Source organism: Balaenoptera acutorostrata, chromosome 19, assembly GCF_949987535.1.
Source record: "Balaenoptera acutorostrata chromosome 19, mBalAcu1.1, whole genome shotgun sequence".
NCBI lineage: Eukaryota > Metazoa > Chordata > Mammalia > Artiodactyla > Balaenopteridae > Balaenoptera > Balaenoptera acutorostrata.
Window position 1 is genome coordinate 64,347,190 of NC_080082.1, and position 17,510 is coordinate 64,364,699.

At 44.8% G+C, this 17,510-nt stretch overlaps 1 protein-coding gene across 1 annotated transcript in view; it reads left to right on the forward strand.

Moving 5' to 3' along the window:
- Positions 1-17,100, forward strand: part of NLRP5 (NLR family pyrin domain containing 5) — a 31,766-nt gene extending 14,666 nt beyond the window's left edge. Inside the window, exons 6-11 of the mRNA XM_057534912.1 lie at positions 2,399-2,569; positions 5,439-5,609; positions 8,264-8,434; positions 11,001-11,168; positions 14,745-14,915; positions 16,968-17,100. Coding sequence (XP_057390895.1) covers positions 2,399-2,569; positions 5,439-5,609; positions 8,264-8,434; positions 11,001-11,168; positions 14,745-14,915; positions 16,968-17,100 — 985 coding nt within the window. The remainder of the gene's footprint in view (positions 1-2,398; positions 2,570-5,438; positions 5,610-8,263; positions 8,435-11,000; positions 11,169-14,744; positions 14,916-16,967) is intronic.
- The last annotated feature ends 410 nt before the right edge of the window (positions 17,101-17,510 follow it).

Sequence of the window (17,510 nt, forward strand, 5' to 3'; positions counted from 1 at the left end):
TCTCTGTCTCTGTGTCTCTCTGTGCCTCTGTCTCTCTCTGTGTCTCTGTGTCTCTGTCTCTGTCTCTCTGTGTCTCTGTCTCTCTGTCTCTGTCCCTCTTGATGCTTCACTAATAGGGTAACTAGAGCTTGGATTCAAAGAATAAATAAGACACACGTTGTCAGAAAAGAGGAGAGAGAGAAAGGCTATTTGGGACCAAGGAAAGAGAAAGTGTAAAATCATATGGTGGGAAATGACAGCCCATTTCTGGGAATCCTAGTGAGTTTACCTTCTGGTAACTCATGAGGACAGGAGTGTTCTGTTTCCTTCACTGCTTATTCCCAGAACCTAGAACTGCTTTATTCCCAGCACCTGGTCCAAACTATTCCCCCGAAGATGTATTGAATGGAGAGAAGGGGTGGGGTGATTGGCTAATCTCTAAATGGGAGAGACAGATCTGTCTTTGAAAGACAGATCGGCCACATTGTGAAGGATTTTGATTGCAAGCTCAGTGGGAGATTCATTTTCTTGCGTTGAACAAATACAGAGCTCCTGTTATGTTTATAACACTGTCTCATGGGTTCTGGGAATGTCCTGATGAATGGGACAAGGTTCCTGTTCTCATAGGCTAGCACGGGGAGATAAAAATAAGTGAACCGAGAAGCTATACATGCACACACACACCAAAAGCATGTATGTTTGGAGAACTCTAAAAGGTCCATCTAAAACCCAACAGAGCAAATAATTGAGATTGTTTTCTACGTGCTAGTGTATTCGTTAGGTTCTGTGACAAATAGACGCAAAAATGTATAATGGCTCAGGAATAATAGAAGGGCATTTATTGCCTATATAAACAGTCCAAAGGGGGTTGAGATGTCTATACAAACAGTCCAGGCTAACAGGTCCTACTGGTTTTTGTTTTTGTTTTAGTAGGGTTCCCTTTTCTTCACACCCTCTCCAGCATTTGTTTGTCTTCTTTTTTCATAAATTTATTTATTTTATTTATTTTTTTACTTTTGGCGGCGTTGGATCTTCATTGCTGCATGAGGGCTTTTCTCTCGTTTTGGTGCATGGGCTTCTCGTTGCGGTGGCTTCTCCTGTTGTGGAGCACAGGCTCTAGGCGCATGGGCTTCAGTAGTTGTGGCTCGCAGGCTCTAGAGCGTGGGCTCAGTAGTTGTGGTGCACGGGCTTCAGTAGTTGTGGCACGTGGGCTCAGTAGTTGTGGCTTGCAGGCTCTAGAGCGCAGGCTCAGTAGTTGTGGCGCAAGGGCTTAGTTGCTCCGCAGCATATGGGATCTTCCTGGACCAGGGCTCGAACCCATGTCCCCTGCATTGGCAGGCGGATTCCCAACCACTGCACCACCAGGGAAGCCCAGGTCCTACTGTTAACGCACAGCTTCCAAGACCCTGCTGGGCAGGCAGTCTGCTTATGGAAGCAGAGGGAGCTTGGGGGAACCTGGAGGTGTTATGGACCTGACCCGGAAGTGGTTCAAATCACTCCCCCTCATATTCTCTTAGCAGGAGCTCAGTTGTGTGATCATACTCACTGCAAGGCAGGCTGTGAAATGTAGTCCAGCTCTGCATCCAGGTGAAAGCAAGAACAGGTCTGCACAATTAGAGCAACGCCTCGCTGCGGTATTTACTCGTCTAATCCTCACAAGCACCGCTGTGGTTGGTAGCGGTCATCTACATGTTTCAGATGGTAAAGCTACTCGCAAAACGGCAGATTACGTGACACATCAGGCCTAGAGGATATCCTATTTAAGGGTACCAACTTGCAACTAATAGATAAATAGGTCCTGGAGATCTAATGCACAGTGTAAGGATTATAGACGTCCCAGTATTGTATTATAAACATAAAAATTGCTAGGAGACTAGATCTGAATTATTCCCACCAAAAACAAACAAACAAAAAATGATAATGCGTGATGTGATACAGGTTGTAGCTACTGCTACACTGGCAATCATATTGCAGTATATAAATGTATCAAGTCAATGTATACATATTGCAATGTATAAATATATCAAGTTACACCTGATACTTACACAGTGTTATATGTCAGATAAATATATGAGATGTCAGCTTTTGATAATTGCTATGAATAAAATAATACTGAAGCAAGAGGATGGGGTTGGGTAGGGCAGGGCAGGCATAGTTAAGGAAGGTAGTGAGACCCACTTAACTCAGAAGAAGTGACACTCTGGAGAGTGAATGGAAAATTGAACCACAAAAAGACCTGGGGCTGGGATGAGGAGGGGTGTTGCAAACAGAAACAGCAAATGCTCAGACCCTCAGGCCAGAGCAAACAGCATCCAGGAACCAGCCAAAGGGACAGAGTGGCTGCCGGGCGGGGAAGGAGGGGAAATGGCTTGCTTCTGGGAAGAGGTGGGGATGTGTCTCCCGTTGCCTGTCTCTGCAGGTTGGATCACTGTGAATTAACCCACACCTGTTGTCAGGTGATCTCCCAAATGCTTGTTTCGTCCATCAGCCTGAAATCCCTGAGCCTGGCAGGAAATAAGGTGACGGACCAGAGCATAAAGTCTCTCTGTGATGCCTTGAAGGTCACACAATGCACCCTGCAGAAGCTTATGTGAGTTGAACTCTGTTCACCAGAGTTATCTTCTCTTGAGATCATCCAAGTCATGGGGGAAAAGGGAGGGGAATTGGCTGATGCGTAAGCCGAGGGTTAGAATGGGAGATGGGACCTCATGGGAGAGCCCAACGTGGAGGTCTGAGAAAGACCCAAAAACTAACATCTATGTCTTTGCTACTGACTCCAAACTGATATAAAAGACCAGAGCAGAAGCTGAACTTGAAGAAACAGAGTAGAATGGAGGTTGCCAGAGGCTGGGAGTTGAGGAAATGGGGACATATGTGTCAAAGGGTATAAACTTCCAGTTATAAGAGGAATAAGTTCTGGGGATCTAACATACAGCATTCAGATTATAGTTTAACAGTACTGTACTATATACTTGAAACTTTCTCCAATGCCAAAATCCCAGAGACGTAGGATTGTGGTTAAGCGGCCATCTATGGCATCCTTAAGCACCAGGCTCTGTGCTAAGTGTTCTCTCCCATTAACATCATTTTCACAAGCAACCTACCAGCTGGGAATTTTTTCCTCCCACTTGCTGATAAGGAAAGCAGAATCCAGAAGAAGGGAAGTCTCTTGTCTCAGGTCATACAGGGAATAAAAGGCACAACTAAAATCTGAGCTCCCATTTGATACCTAGGGAACTGATCTGTTACCTGGGAATTTCCTCCTTGACATCCCACAATTTGGACAAGGTTGTTTCTCCCCACCACTCCCAAAGCATGCCATGGCAGGAGCATTCTCCTTCAGTGGGAGTTTGGTTCTGAATCAGAGCAAAAGTTGAAAACCAAGTGGCACAAATTACCCTTTCAAGCCCAGAAGGGGGAAAAAAAAATCACAGTGGAAGCCAACATAGCTTCTAGCCATCAACCTGTTGGGGGGTGGGGGAGAAAAACTTTATTCTACACTCTTTTTTTTTTTTTTTTTTTTTAATTTTATAGCTACTTTTTATTTATTTATATATTTATTTTTGGCTGTGTTGGGTCTTCGGTTCGTGCGAGGGCTTTCTCTGGTTACGGCAAGCGGGGGCCACTCTTCATCGCGGTGCGGGGACCGCTCTTCATCGCGATGCGCGGGCCTTTCACTGTCGCGGCCCCTCCCGTTGCGGGGCACAGGCTCCAGACGCGCAGGCTCAGTAGTTGTGGCTCACGGGCCCAGCCGCTCCGCGGCACGCGGGATCCTCCCAGACCAGGGCTCGAACCCGTGTCCCCTGCATTAGCAGGCAGACTCCCAACCACTGCGCCACCAGGGAAGCCCTATTCTACACTCTTATAATCAGTATCTGGGGCCTGCAAATTAAAAAGACAATGGACAGATTTGCGGGAGAAAAGGCATACAAATTTTATTGATGTTAATTTTTTTTAATGCGCATGGGGCCTTCACAGAAAGGAAGTGAAAAACCCGAAGAAGCAGTTAGACTCAGGAGCTTATATACCATTTTAACAAAATTGTGGAGAAGTGACTAGACAAAGGAAAGGGGTTTAGGGCTTCTATGGGCTGATAAATTATGGGAAGGTGACTAGGAAGTAAATGGGGGAAACTAATAGAAAATAAGGGTTATAGGAAGACTCACCTCAGTGCCACCTCCATCTCTGTGATAAAGGTTGTTCTTTCCCTGGTACAGGAAGTGGGGGAAATGTGTGTCCTGCTTTCAGGCAGATAGGTGGAGGGCAGAGAGCTCCTCCTGTGTCTGATTTTTCTTAATTGCCTCCAGCTCAAAATACTGTTTAAGTCAAAGTAGCATATTTTTGAGGTGGCCTGTCCTGATCCCTTTCAAGTCCAACCCAGCAAGCATTTCTTCCTTCATCGAAAGGAACCACCGCCAATAATACAGCGGAAGGGCTTGCTTGCTATGTGCATTGCACTGCTCTAAGCACATCAGATGTGTCAATTCATCTAATTTTGTCACAATCCCATGAGAGAAGTACTATTAAACTCTCATTTTCAAGTACTGTTGCTTCTTAAGCTTTGCTAAAGAGGTGGACTATCTAGTTTATATCTATGGGTCATGATGTATTAAATGTAAGTCCTTTTAAATAGGGAAGTCACCCATCTCTGCAAAACCTCACACCACAGTAAAACAGCCAGATAGAGAGCAGATTTGCATTTCCCAGGTGCTGCCCATGGTGGTTGATGGAAGATTTAATCATCCACGATATTTAGAGTAGTATTTTTGTTTTGTTTTGTTCTGTTTTGTTTTGATTTGAAGTATAGTTGCTTTACAATGTTGTGTTAGTTTTGGGTGTACAGCAAAGTGATTCAGATAAAAAATGTATATATATATATGTAGGTACATATATGTATGTATATACATATATATATTCTTTTTCAGATTCTTTTCCCTTGTAGATTATTACAAGACATTGAGTAGAGTTCCCTGTGCTATACAGTAGGTCCTTATTGGTTATCTGTTTTATATATAGTTGTCCGTATCTGTTAATCCCAAACTCCTAATTCATCCCTCCCTGCCACCTTTCCCCTTTGGTAACCATAAGTTTGTTTTCTATGTCTGTGAGTCATATTTATGTTTTGTAAGTTCATTTATCTCTTTTCTTTTAGGATTCCACGTATAAGCAATATCATATGATATTTGTCTCTCTCTGTCTTACTTCACTCAGTATGACCATCTCTAGGTCTATCCTTGTTGCTGCAAATGGCATTATTTCATTCTTTCAGAGTGGAATTTGGGGACTGAAGCACTGGAGTTGAGTTTGCAAGTTAAACACAGACATGATGTGACATCACCAGATATCTGCCAGGGCGTGTCAGCTATGGGGGTGACCTTTCTCTCCCTTCCTTGCAAGGGAGGGAGAGATGGAAATTTAAGAATAGATATCATTTCCTTTCTGGGACTCTCTCCTTGCAGACTGGGGAACTGCGGCCTCACAGCCACTGACTGCCAGGATCTGGCCTCGGCTCTCACCAAGAACCAGAGCTTGACACACCTGTACCTGTCAGGAAACAGCCTGGGGAGTGAAGGCATGAATCTGCTGTGTCGAGCCGTGAAACTTCCCAGCTGTGGTCTACAGAGGCTGATGTGAGTCCAACTCGCTGCCCTGCGAGGATTCGTAGCTTTATTACGAAGAGCAGAAAGCAGTGGGGAACGTGGAAATTGTCAGGACGAAGGGGCCTGATAAGTGCCACATCCTGCCCCTCCTGATAGCTCCTATATTTTATCCTTCCGTGGAAAATTCCACCTCCGCCTCTGTGTTTTCTTACAGTGGGAAGTCCTCATTTATCCAAATACAGCCAATTCTCATTACTCGTGGCAGTTGTGTTCTGTAGAGTTGCCTTGAATACTGAATTAGCAAATGCTGAATTAGCGAATACTGAACCATTGCTCCTGGGGGAAATACAGGGTTAGGTTCCTGAGAGCCTCTGGTCACTTTTTTTAAAATTTATTTTATTCAAGTATAGTTGATTTATATTGTTGTGTTAATTTCTGCTGTATAGCAAAGTGATTCAGTTATACATGTATTCTTTTTCATTATGGTTTATCACAGGATATTGAATATAGTTCCCTGTGCTATACAGTAGGACCTTGTTGTTTATCCATCCTATATATAATAGCTTACATCTGCGAATCCCAAACTCCCAATCCATCCCTCCCCCAGCCTCCCTCCCCCTTGGCAAACACAAGTCTGTTCTCTATGTCTGTATGTCTGTCTCTGTTTCGTAGATACGTTCACTTGTGTCACATTTTCTTCAACCAATCAGTACATAACCTTGTTTTGTGTATTTCTTTTTAAAGACACTTTATTTAATGCATATTATTGATTCATTAACATTGAACTCACAGCCAACAGCACTAGATCTCATCCCTGAAGGAAGCTTATGTAACACATATGTTTTCTCCATAAAGTACATCCCAGCCTTCTTACCCTTAGGACACTAGACAGCACCTTAGCACTATCCTTGGGGGCCATTTTAAACAATGAAGTCACCACCACCAACAACAACAAAACAAAAAAATGCAAAAAATCGTGGCATTAACTGGACCATGAAAAGGAATGCCTGTTTATGGTGTGACAGCTGAAAAATTCCAACCTCAGCTAGGAGCATGTGCAACCGACAACTCAAATTTTTCTCTGCTCTGCACATTATTGATTTGCAAATATCGGTTTTTGGGGACACCAATGTTAGCAAGGAGGCGGATTCAGGAATGCAGAGTCCATGAATAATGAGGCTTGACCATTTATTAAGCACCTACGTTGGGCAAACATTCTTGGTTGCTAGGGACAGAGATGAGAGGCAGATGTGGTCCCTATGTTTACATAGGTTAGATTCTGGCAGGGGAGTGTTGGATAAGAGCTGAGATTTTTCAGTACTTCCCCTGGCGGTCCAGTGGTTAAGACTCTGTACTTCCAATGCAGGGTGCATTGGTTTGATCCCCGGTCAAGGAACTAAGATCCCACGTGACGCGTGGCCAAAAAAAAAAAGAGAGATGAGATTTTCAGACGAGGGTACTGGTGATGCAGAATCAATAGCCACAAAGTGTGTGTGACACACGCACACATGTGGGGGTGCTGTGTACTCTAGCTATTTTACAGTAGGTGTAGGTGTCCCTGTCACTATTTTGAATACTGCCCCCTCGTGTTGCCAGACTCTTCTATCCGAAATCTTTGGTTTGACAGTAAGAATGTGAGACTGTTCTGCTCAGTGCTGACAACCAGCTCTGCCATTTCATCTCTTTGACCGATTAGTCCACCAACAACGTCACATGAGGGGAAAATATTCGTGCATTAATGGTATACCTGTAGCCAGAAATTCTGTTGAAGAATATAACTTTGATTCATATGTCTACCTTATGACGAGTTCTGAGGTTCCCCAGTGAGTAAGTATGGGGAGATAGTAGTGTAGATAGACTAGCGAGGACCACCCCCGCCCCCGCCAAGATGTCCATGTCCTAATCCCTGGAACCTATGAATCCCTGGAACCTACCTTACATGGTAAAAAGGACTTCGCAGTGTGATTAAGTTAAGAATCCTGAGGGACTCCCCTGGCGGTCCAGTGGTTAGGACTCCACACTTCCACTGCAGGGGGCACAGGTTCGATCCCCGGTCAGGGAGCTAAGATCCCGCAAGACGTGCGGTGCAGCCAAAGTAAAAATAAAATAGAATAGAATAAAATAGCAAAAGAAAAAAATTTTAAAAAGAATCTTGAGATGGGGAGATTCTCCTAGAGTATCTGGGTGGCCCCCATGTAATCACACATGTCCTTCAGAGGGAAAGAAGGAGGTAGGAGAATCACAGGTGGAGGGGTGATAACAGAGTGATACAGTTGCTGGCTGGAGACCAAGATCTAAGGCACGTGGGCAGCTTCTAAAAGCTGCAAAAGGCAAGGGAACAGATTCTCCCCAGAAGGAACACAGCCCTGCTGACACCGTGATTTCCAGCCCAGTGAGCCTCTGACCTCCAAAACCGTAAGATAACATAGGTGTGTTTTTAAAACACTAAGTTTGTGGCCATTTGCTACAGCAGCCATAGGAAGCGAATGCACTGAGTATGGAGGAAAATTAGAAAGAGATGGATCTTGACGAGCACCCAGCACGTGCACTGTGCCAGGTGTTCCACGGTCACCCCGTCCCTGACACCCACAGGAGGAGAAAACTGAGGCCGAGGGAAGTTGCTCACGTGAGGTCGCACTGAGGAACATGCATGACCGCCCTCTTTCCCTGTGTGTGCCCTGCAGACTAAACGCATGCAACCTGGACGTGGCTGGCTGTGGCTTTCTTGCCTTTGCGCTCATGAGCAACAGACGTCTGACGCATCTGAGCCTTAGCATGAACCCCTTGGAAGATGACGGGATGAACCTTCTGTGTGAGGTCATCATGGAGCCGTCTTGTCCCCTCCAGGACCTCGAGTAAGTTTCCCCGGTTGTTGGGGATCCACTCTACCATCTGGGGGCCTGAGGTTCTAGAACGTCAAGAGCGATGGTACCACAAATTAGTTCTAGGGTCAACTGAGGCTCCTTCTTTCCGGTGGACACTCGGGGTAAGTTGATGTGTTGACACTGCAGTGAGTATGGGAAGGAAAGAGAAAGTATTCTTAACGGGAGCCCCGTGGAAGGATCTATGGGGGTTCTAGGACACGCTTGATCTCTTAAAACCTCTTTACTTTTCAGAACATCTTGCACCAAGTTAATCTTCAGCTATTCATTCTGTATGTGGGGTGGAGGGGGAGGGGATGGCTGTCTATCTCTCAATCCCTTTTCTCTCTGGGGCTCAAATTTCTTCACCCCTATCGGAACATTTTTATATACTAGGAGTATTCCATCACTAAACCAACTAGAAAAAATTAAAAGACCTCAATGAGCAGAAATAGATCTCTAAGCTTGAAACCAAGCAATAATCACTCTTAATATCTCAGTTAATGTCTCCCGGATGCATAAGCAACATTGAATGTTTCACAAAGAAAGGATCTTAGCAGTTACCACTTCAGGTATTCTTACCATGTGGCAGGCATGTGGCTCTCAATATTTCTGCAGTTCCCCCACCAATCATACACCAGGGGGAACTAAAACTCCCAAGGAACCTAAACCTTGCTTGGGTCTCACATTCTGTCCTTGAGGATAAGCAAATCATAATAGTAAATGAAGCACGATATGGTATTCCATCTAATGGTGCATAATAACTTTTAAAACCCCCAAAAGCTGGGACTTCCCTGGCGATCCAGTGGTTAGGACTTTGTGCTTCCACTGCAGGGGGTATGGGTTCAATCCCTGGTCGGGGAACTAGGATCCCACATGCCAAGTGGTGTGGCCAAAAAATTAAAAAATTAAAAAATTAAAAAATTAAAAAATAAAATTTTAATAAATAAAATCCCCAAAAGCTGGACACTGGGCTTATGTCCAGTGTTTTAGTCATGTGTACCTTATCAAACTTTGTGTGCTTGGTAGCCTTTTCTTATGATCAATTACAAAGGTAGAGTTAATGGACCAAAAAGTGGGACCACTTTGAGAGCTCTCCCTCCCCAAAAATAAACAAACGAAAGGAATTGGATAGAGATCATAGCCCACAAACCTCTGAGTAGCCCCCAAGTATTAATTCTTCTATTTATTTTCATGGAATTGGCGTTTTGAGCCCTAATGCTGCATGGTATAGAAAATTCAGCTTAGGCCATTGGAGATGCCATTTCTTTGGGGTTGCACTTAAGTGCTGGAGATTTTCTGGTCCTCCCCATCACCATTGGTCCATACTGGCCTCTAAGACTTGATCATTCCCACCTGGTCTTCACAAGTGAGTCCTTCCTCATTCTTTTTTCTTTTTTTTTTTTTTAGTTTATTTTTGGCTGCGTTGGGTCTTCGTTGCTGCGTGCGGGCTTTCTCTAGTTGTGGCGAGTGGGGGCTACTCTTCTTGGTGTTGTGCAGGCTTCTTATTGCGGTGGCTTCTCTTGTTGTGGAGCACGGGCTCTAGGTACATGGGTTTCAGTAGTTGTGGTGCGTGGGCTTCAGTAGTTGTGGCTCATGGGCTCTAGAATGCAGGCTCAGTAGTTGTGGCACACAGGCTTAGTTGCTCCACGGCATGTGGGATCCTCCCAGACCAGGGATCAAACCCGTGTCCCCTGCATTGGCAGGCGGATTCTTAACCACTGCGCCACCAGGGAAGCCCTCCTTCCTCGTTCTTGCTGTGAATGCCTCATGGAGATGGGCCCAGTGGGATCGTTCTATGCTTAGCACACTAAGTTAATGATGTGGGACTCCGGAGCTGTTTCTGTCGTGTCTACTCAGATGACTCATCTAGTCACTACTGAAGGGGCCATTTCCACCCTCTCCCACTCCTCCTGGGAACAGACACCCAAGACCCCTTCTCCTTTTGGATCCCAAACCCTACCTAGTGTTTCAGTGACTTCTATCATCTTTTCTGTCCCTCTCAGGGCTCTGTCCCTTTGTCAGAGGCTCTACCAATTTCTACTCATGTTTTTTTCCATCTCTCTCCCGGCCCTCCACCAGGGAGAATGTTTATCCCATCTTCAGGTGAAAAGAATGCTCTGATACACTCATTTCTTTGTCTGAAGACGCCTCCAGTCTCTTCAAACACTTTCCCCACCCTCTGCTATTATCTGTCTCTTGAGATGATAAACTGTCCTAAGCTGTTCACAGGGGTGGACAGAAAGATCGCCAGTTAGGAAGGAACAAGGGGAATCTCTACTAATGTTTCTGAACCTTATCCCACGGTGGCGCTCTCCTCAAAAGGTACAGATATTGTCTCTCTCTAAATCTCGCTCAACAATCTCCATCTCTCTCCCTCTTCATCTCAACCTCTCTCTATCTCTCTCCCTCTCTCTCTCCATCTCTCTATATCTCTTCATCTCTCTGTCTTCATCTCTCTCTCTCCATCTCTCTCTCTGTCTTCATCTCTCTCTCTCTCCATCTCTCTCTCTCTCATGCTCTCTCTCCCCCACCCACCCCCACTTCCCTCCTCTTGCAGATTGGTAAAGTGCCATCTCACTGCCGCTTGCTGCAAGAATCTGTCCTATGTCATCACAAGAAGTCAACACCTGAAGAGCCTGGATCTAGCTGCCAATGCCCTGGGTGACCACGGGATTGCAGCGCTGTGTGAGGGACTGAAGCAGAAGAATTCTCTGAGGAGACTTGGGTACGTTTCCTGGGATCACCTCTTTGAGGGCTGGGCACAGAGTGAAAGGGACCCACTCCCAGGGGGAGTTTTAGTTCCCCCTGGTGTATGATTGGTGGGGGAACTGCAGAAATATTAAGTCGCTTGAACAAAGACCATGTTCTGATTTTCACAATTCCATCAAATTAGACAAAATACAACCATGGCAGAGTAACAGACAGGCACAAATTCCAACTGGGCTCCTTTATATGGATGAATTAAATAGCCAACGCTTGAGAACAGGGTCTGGAGGCAGTGAGAACTAAATAGATACTTGTTTACTGGAAACCCCATGTGTGCTGAGCACAGCGCCAAATGATGGAGGTATGGACATGTATAGACCTTGGAGTGGCTGCATTTATGGTCTAGCGAGAAAGGTGGACCAAAGAGCAAATGATGACATGGCTGGTTCTCAAACCCTAGTAAGCATCAGAATCACCCCAGAGGCTTGTTTAAAACAGTGTGCCGGTACATACAATGGAATATTACTCAGCCGTAAAGAAAAGAATGAAATAGTGCCATTTGCTGCAACATGGATGGACCTAGAGATGGTCATACTAAGTGAAGGAAGTCAGACAGAGACAGACAAATACCATGGCTTATATGTGGAATCTAAAAAAAAAGGTTACAAATGAACTTATGAAAAAGAAACAGACTCACATAGAAAATAAACATCGTTACCAAAGGGGAAACATGGTGGGCAGGGATAAATTACGAGTTTGGGATTAACATATACACACTAATATATATATATATATATATATATATATATATAAAATAACCAACAAGGACCTACTGTACAGCACAGGGAATGCTACTCAATATTCTGTAATAACCTATATGGGAAAAGAATCTGAAAAAGAAAGGATATATATATATCCTTATATATATATATATGTATTATATATATATATATATATACAATTGAATCACTGCTGTATACCTGAAACTAACACAACATTGTATCAATAAATCAACAATACAATGTAAAATAAAAAATTTTTTAAAAGAAGGACTGAAGCACTGACACATGCTACAATGTGGATGAACCTTGAAGACATTAGGCTAAAGTGAAATAAGCCAAATACAAAAGGTCACATGTTGTATGATTCCATTTCTATGAAATATCCAGAATGGGCAAATCCATAAAGACAGAAAGTAGATTACAGGCAGACCTCATTTTATTGTTCTTCCTAGATACTGTGTTTTTCACAAATAGAAGGTTTGTGGCAACCCTGCATCAAGCAAGTCTATCAGTGCCATTTTTTCCAACATTTTCTCACTTTGTGTCTCTGTCACATTTTGGTGATTCTCCCAATGTTTCAAACTTTTTCATTTTTATTATATTTGTGATGGTGATCTGTGAGCAATGAGCTTTTTTTTTTACTTTTTACTTTTTAATTTTTTTAACTGAAATATAGTTCATTTACAATGTTGTGTTACTTTCAGGTGTACAGCAAAGTGATTCAGTTATACATTATATATATATATATATAATTATTTTTCAGATTCTTTTCCCTTATAGGTTATTACAGGATATTGAACATATTCCCTGTGCTATACAGTAGGTCCTTTTTTTTTTTAATTTTTATTTATTTATTTATTTATGGCTGTGTTGGGTCCTCGTTTCTGTGCGAGGGCTTTCTCTAGTTGCGGCAAGCAGGGGCCACTCTTCATCGCGGTGCGCAGGCCTCTCATTATCGCGGCCTCTCTTGTTGCGGAGCACAGGCTCCAGACGCGCAGGCTCAGCAATTGTGGCCCACGGGCCCAGCCGCTCCGCGGCACGCGGGACCCTCCCAGACCAGGGCCCGAACCCGTGTCCCCTGCATTGGCAGGCAGACTCTCAACCACTGCGCCACCAGGGAAGCCCCTACAGTAGGTCTTTGTTGGTTACCTATTTTATATACAGTAGCTTGTATCTGTTAATTCCAGATTGGTGAACTTTGATGTTACTATGACTCGATGAAGGCCCAGAAGATTAGCGTTTTTTAGCAATAAAGTATTTTTTAATTAAAGTACACTGTTTCGGGACTTCCCTGGTGGCACAGTGGTTAAGAATCTGCCTGCCAACGCAGGAGACATTGGTTCGATCCCTGGTCCGGGAAGATCCCACATGCTGTGGAGCACCTAAGCCCACATGCCACAACTACTGAAGCCTGCGCACCTAGAGCCCATGCTCCGCAACAAGAGAAGCCACCACAATGAGAAGCATGCACACGGCAACAAAGAGCAGCCCCCCGCTCACCGCAGCTAGAGGAAGCCCGCGTGCAGCAACGAAGACACAATGCAGCCAAAAATAAATAAATACATACATAAATATTTTTTTTAAGTACGTTGTTTCTACAAACAATAAATGCTGGAGAGGGTGTGGAGAAAAATGAACCCTCTTGCACTGCTGGTGGGAATGTAAATTGATACAGCCAGTATGGAGAACAGTATGGAGGTTCCTTAAAAAACTAAAAATAGAGCTACCATATGACCCAGCAATCCCACTCCTGGGCATATATCCAGAGAAAACCGTAATTCAAAGACACATGCACCCCAATGTTCATTGCAGCACTACTTTCAATAGCCAGGACGTGGAAGCAACCTAAGTGTCCATCGACAGATGAATAGATGAAGAAGACGTGGCACATATATACAATGGAATATTACTCAGCCATAAAAAGAAATGAAATTGGGTCATTTGTAGAGATGTGGATGGACCTAGAGACTGTCCTACAGACTGAAGTAAGTCAAAAAGAGAAAACCAAATATCATATATTAACGCATATATGTGGAATCTGAAAAAATTGGGAAGGCAGATTCTTAACCACGGGACCATCAGGGAAGTCCTGCTGCTGATTTATTTTATACCTAGTTGTTTGTTCCTCTTAATCCCCTACTTCTCTATTGCCCCTCCCCCCACCACTGGTTTTTTTCTCTGTGTCTATGACACTATTTCTGTTTTTTCATTCATTCATTTTATTTTTTAGATTCCACATTTAAGTGAAAACATACAGTGTTTGTCTTTCTCTGTCTGACTTACTTCACTATGCGTAATACACTCCAGGTCCACCCATGTTGCTGCAAGTGGCAAGATTTTGTTCTTTCTCATGGCTGAGTAGTATTCCGTTGTGGTATTTATTTATTTATTTTTGGCTGCGTTGGGTCTTTGTTGCTGCGTGCGGGCTTTCTCTAGTTGTGGCGAGTGGGGGCTACTCTTTGTTGTGGTGCGCAGGCTTCTCATTGCAGTGGCTTCTTTTGTTGCGGAGCATGGGCTCTAGGCACACGGGCTCAGTAGTTGTAGCACACGGGTTTCAGTAGTTGTGGCTCATGGGCTCTAGAGCACAGGCTCAGTAGTTGTCATGCACGGGCTTAGTTGCTCCACGGCATGTGGGATCTTCCCGGACTAGGGCTTGAACCCGTGTCCCCTGTATTGGCAGGCGGATTCTCAACCACTGTGCTACCAGGGAAGCCCCCCGCTGTGATTTTAAAGTTGTGGTGGAAGTCAAACATGGGTTGAAGGAAGGATCCGGATCTTGGGGTCATTCCTTGGCTGTGCTGTGCTCTCTAAAGGTTAGAGACATGTGGACTGACCTCCAATGGCTGTGAGGCCCTCTCCTCCGCCCTCTCCTGCAATCAACACCTGACCAGCCTAAACCTGATGCAGAACAATTTCGGTCCCAGAGGGATGACAAAGCTGTGTTTGGCCTTTGCACACCCCAAATCTAATCTACAAACCATCGGGTAAGTCCCCGGCGATGTCTTCTGAAATACGAACCTCCTTCTGCTACAGGCACACTAGTTGGTGGAGAAGCAGTTGATCTGAGAAGTTGAGACCTTGTGTCATCAACCAGATCTTTATCCAACCACTAAGTGCCCACCGTGTTCCAGGCACCGTGTTGGGTGCTGCGGATACAGGGCGGGTACGGTGCCTGGTACCACGGGGCTTCCTCTGGGGATGGGTTTGGGGAGCATGGAGAGATGACATACAAATAAAATGTTTATCTTCAAAGAAAACCTAAAACTAGAATTACCATAGGATCCAGCCATCCCACTTGTGGGTATACACCCAACAAAATTGAAAGCAGGTTTTCAAAGAGATATTTGCACACCTGTGTTCATAGCAGCATCATTCACAATAGCCAAGAGGTGGAAGCAACCCAGGTATCTACTGATGGGTGAATGGATAAATGACGTGTGGTCTGTCCATACCATAAAATATCATTCGGCCTTAAAAGGAAGGAAATTGACACATGCTACAACGTGGAAGAACCTTAAGGACACTATGCTTGGTGAAATAAGCCAGTCACAGAAAGACAAATACTACATGATACTACTTAGGACATCAGATCCACAGAGACAGAAAGTGGAATGTTGGGGGCCTGGGGGGCGGGAGACGGGGAGTTAGTGTTTAACGGGGACAGAGTTTCAGCTGGGGGAGATGAAAAGAGTTATAAGGACGGACAGTGCTGATGGTTGCACAACAGTGTGGATGGACTGAGTGCCGCTGACCTGTACAATTAAAAATGGTTCAAATGGTAAAGGTTATGTGTATTTTCCCACCATTAAATGTTTTTAATGTTCAGGATTACTGCAGGTGGTAAACGCTAAGAAGGAAACGAAAGAGTAAGAGAGAGTGACCGGGTGTGGAATTAATTTTGACGATAGAAAAATTATTTGCTGCTTAGCACCTCATATTCGTAGACAGAATAGAAGTTCAGGGCACCCCTGGAGGTGAAGAAGTACAGCTGTGATTGAGGGAAGTAAAGACCTGACTGGAGAAACATAAAACTTGTGGCAGCACAGAAGGCCCCTTGTGGTTGGTTGTGATGTATTTATATCAGTCGCAAACTTCCCGGTTGACTAACTGGTTTCTCCTGTATGGTCCAGCGTACCGCACGTGGATTTATCCAGGGGTCAAGTTTTGACTGATGGACGTCACCAGAAAGAACACGATGGTTGTGGTGTGAAATCTGAGGGGGAGGGTGGATTGGAAAGCATGGCTCAGTGGATTTGGAGATCTTGATGCAGCCAAAGAGAACGGTTTCAGTGATCACTTCAGCGAGTGAGCTGAAAAGGCAGAAGGCTGTGTTGAAAAGGGGCATATTTGTGTCAGTGACTCAGGAGGCAATGTAGCCTTTGATGAGATAAGCTTGTGACTTAGGGGACTTAGTAGGTGAAAATGAGAAGAGGCAGACCTAGATTTTACTAATGGACCTTTCAGGAGGCTGTTTCCTTATCTGTCAAATGGGGACAATACCATGTGTCTATTTGAATACCTGTTTCTCTCTCCTAGAATATAAGCTTCATGATGGTGGGGATTTTGCCTTGTTCATCACTGTGCCTCTAAACCCTGTAACGACCTGGCACAAAGTCAGTTCTCAGGAAGGAGTTCTTGAATGGATGAATAACCATGTCTGCCTCTTCAGATTGCTATGAGGGACAGGTGCCTGTAAAATCTCAGTGTAGTGTCTGCCTTGTAAAGAGTTCCTTTACAAGGAGGGACTAACTTTCATTCTATGGGGAACACACTGTTTCTCCTCACCCCAGAGTACAAGAGGAGGGACCTCCCTGGCGGTCCAGTGGTTAAGACTCCGCGCTTCCAGTGCAGGGGATGGGGGTTTGATATCTGGCCAGGGAACTAATATCCCGCATGCCGTGTGGTGTGGCCAAAAATTTTTTAAAAAAGTACAGGAGGAGGTTTCAGACCCTTGGTGGGGTGTCCAGGAATTCTGAGGAAGGGAGAAGCGTCAGAAGCAAATTCTCAGAGTAGTAAGTCCCCTTTTTGCTCCCCAGGCTGTGGAAATGGCAATACCCTGCTCGAATAAGGCGGCTTCTGGAGGAGCTGCAGCGACTCAAGCCGCACATTGTAATTGGTGACAGTTGGTATTCTTTGGCGGAAGATGACCGGTACTGGTGGAAAAACTGAAGATGTAAAAACCCTCCCCACCCACACTCGGCTCTGATGGAGGAACCTTCTGGGGTCCAGCTGTGCCCAGGGGTTCCTTCTCAAAGATGGATAATGATTTCTGATTCTCATAAAGCCCTCATAGGTAGTGATTCTTGTGTGTCCACTTTAACTTGGTCATTGCATTTGCCTGAGGTAGGCTTGTGACCTTCATGTCATAGGACCTCAGTATCTGTGAAATGTCTGTCCTACCAGAGGGCATGGAGAGAGAATCAAATAAACACTGAGCATTTGGAAAAAGCATCCAGTGGCCTTCTTTTTTTTTTTTTTTTGGCTGCCTTGGGTCTTCATTGCTGCACGTGGGTTTCTCGGGGCAAGCGGGGGCTACTCTTTGTTGTGGTGCGCGGGCTTCTCATTGTGGTGGCTTCTCT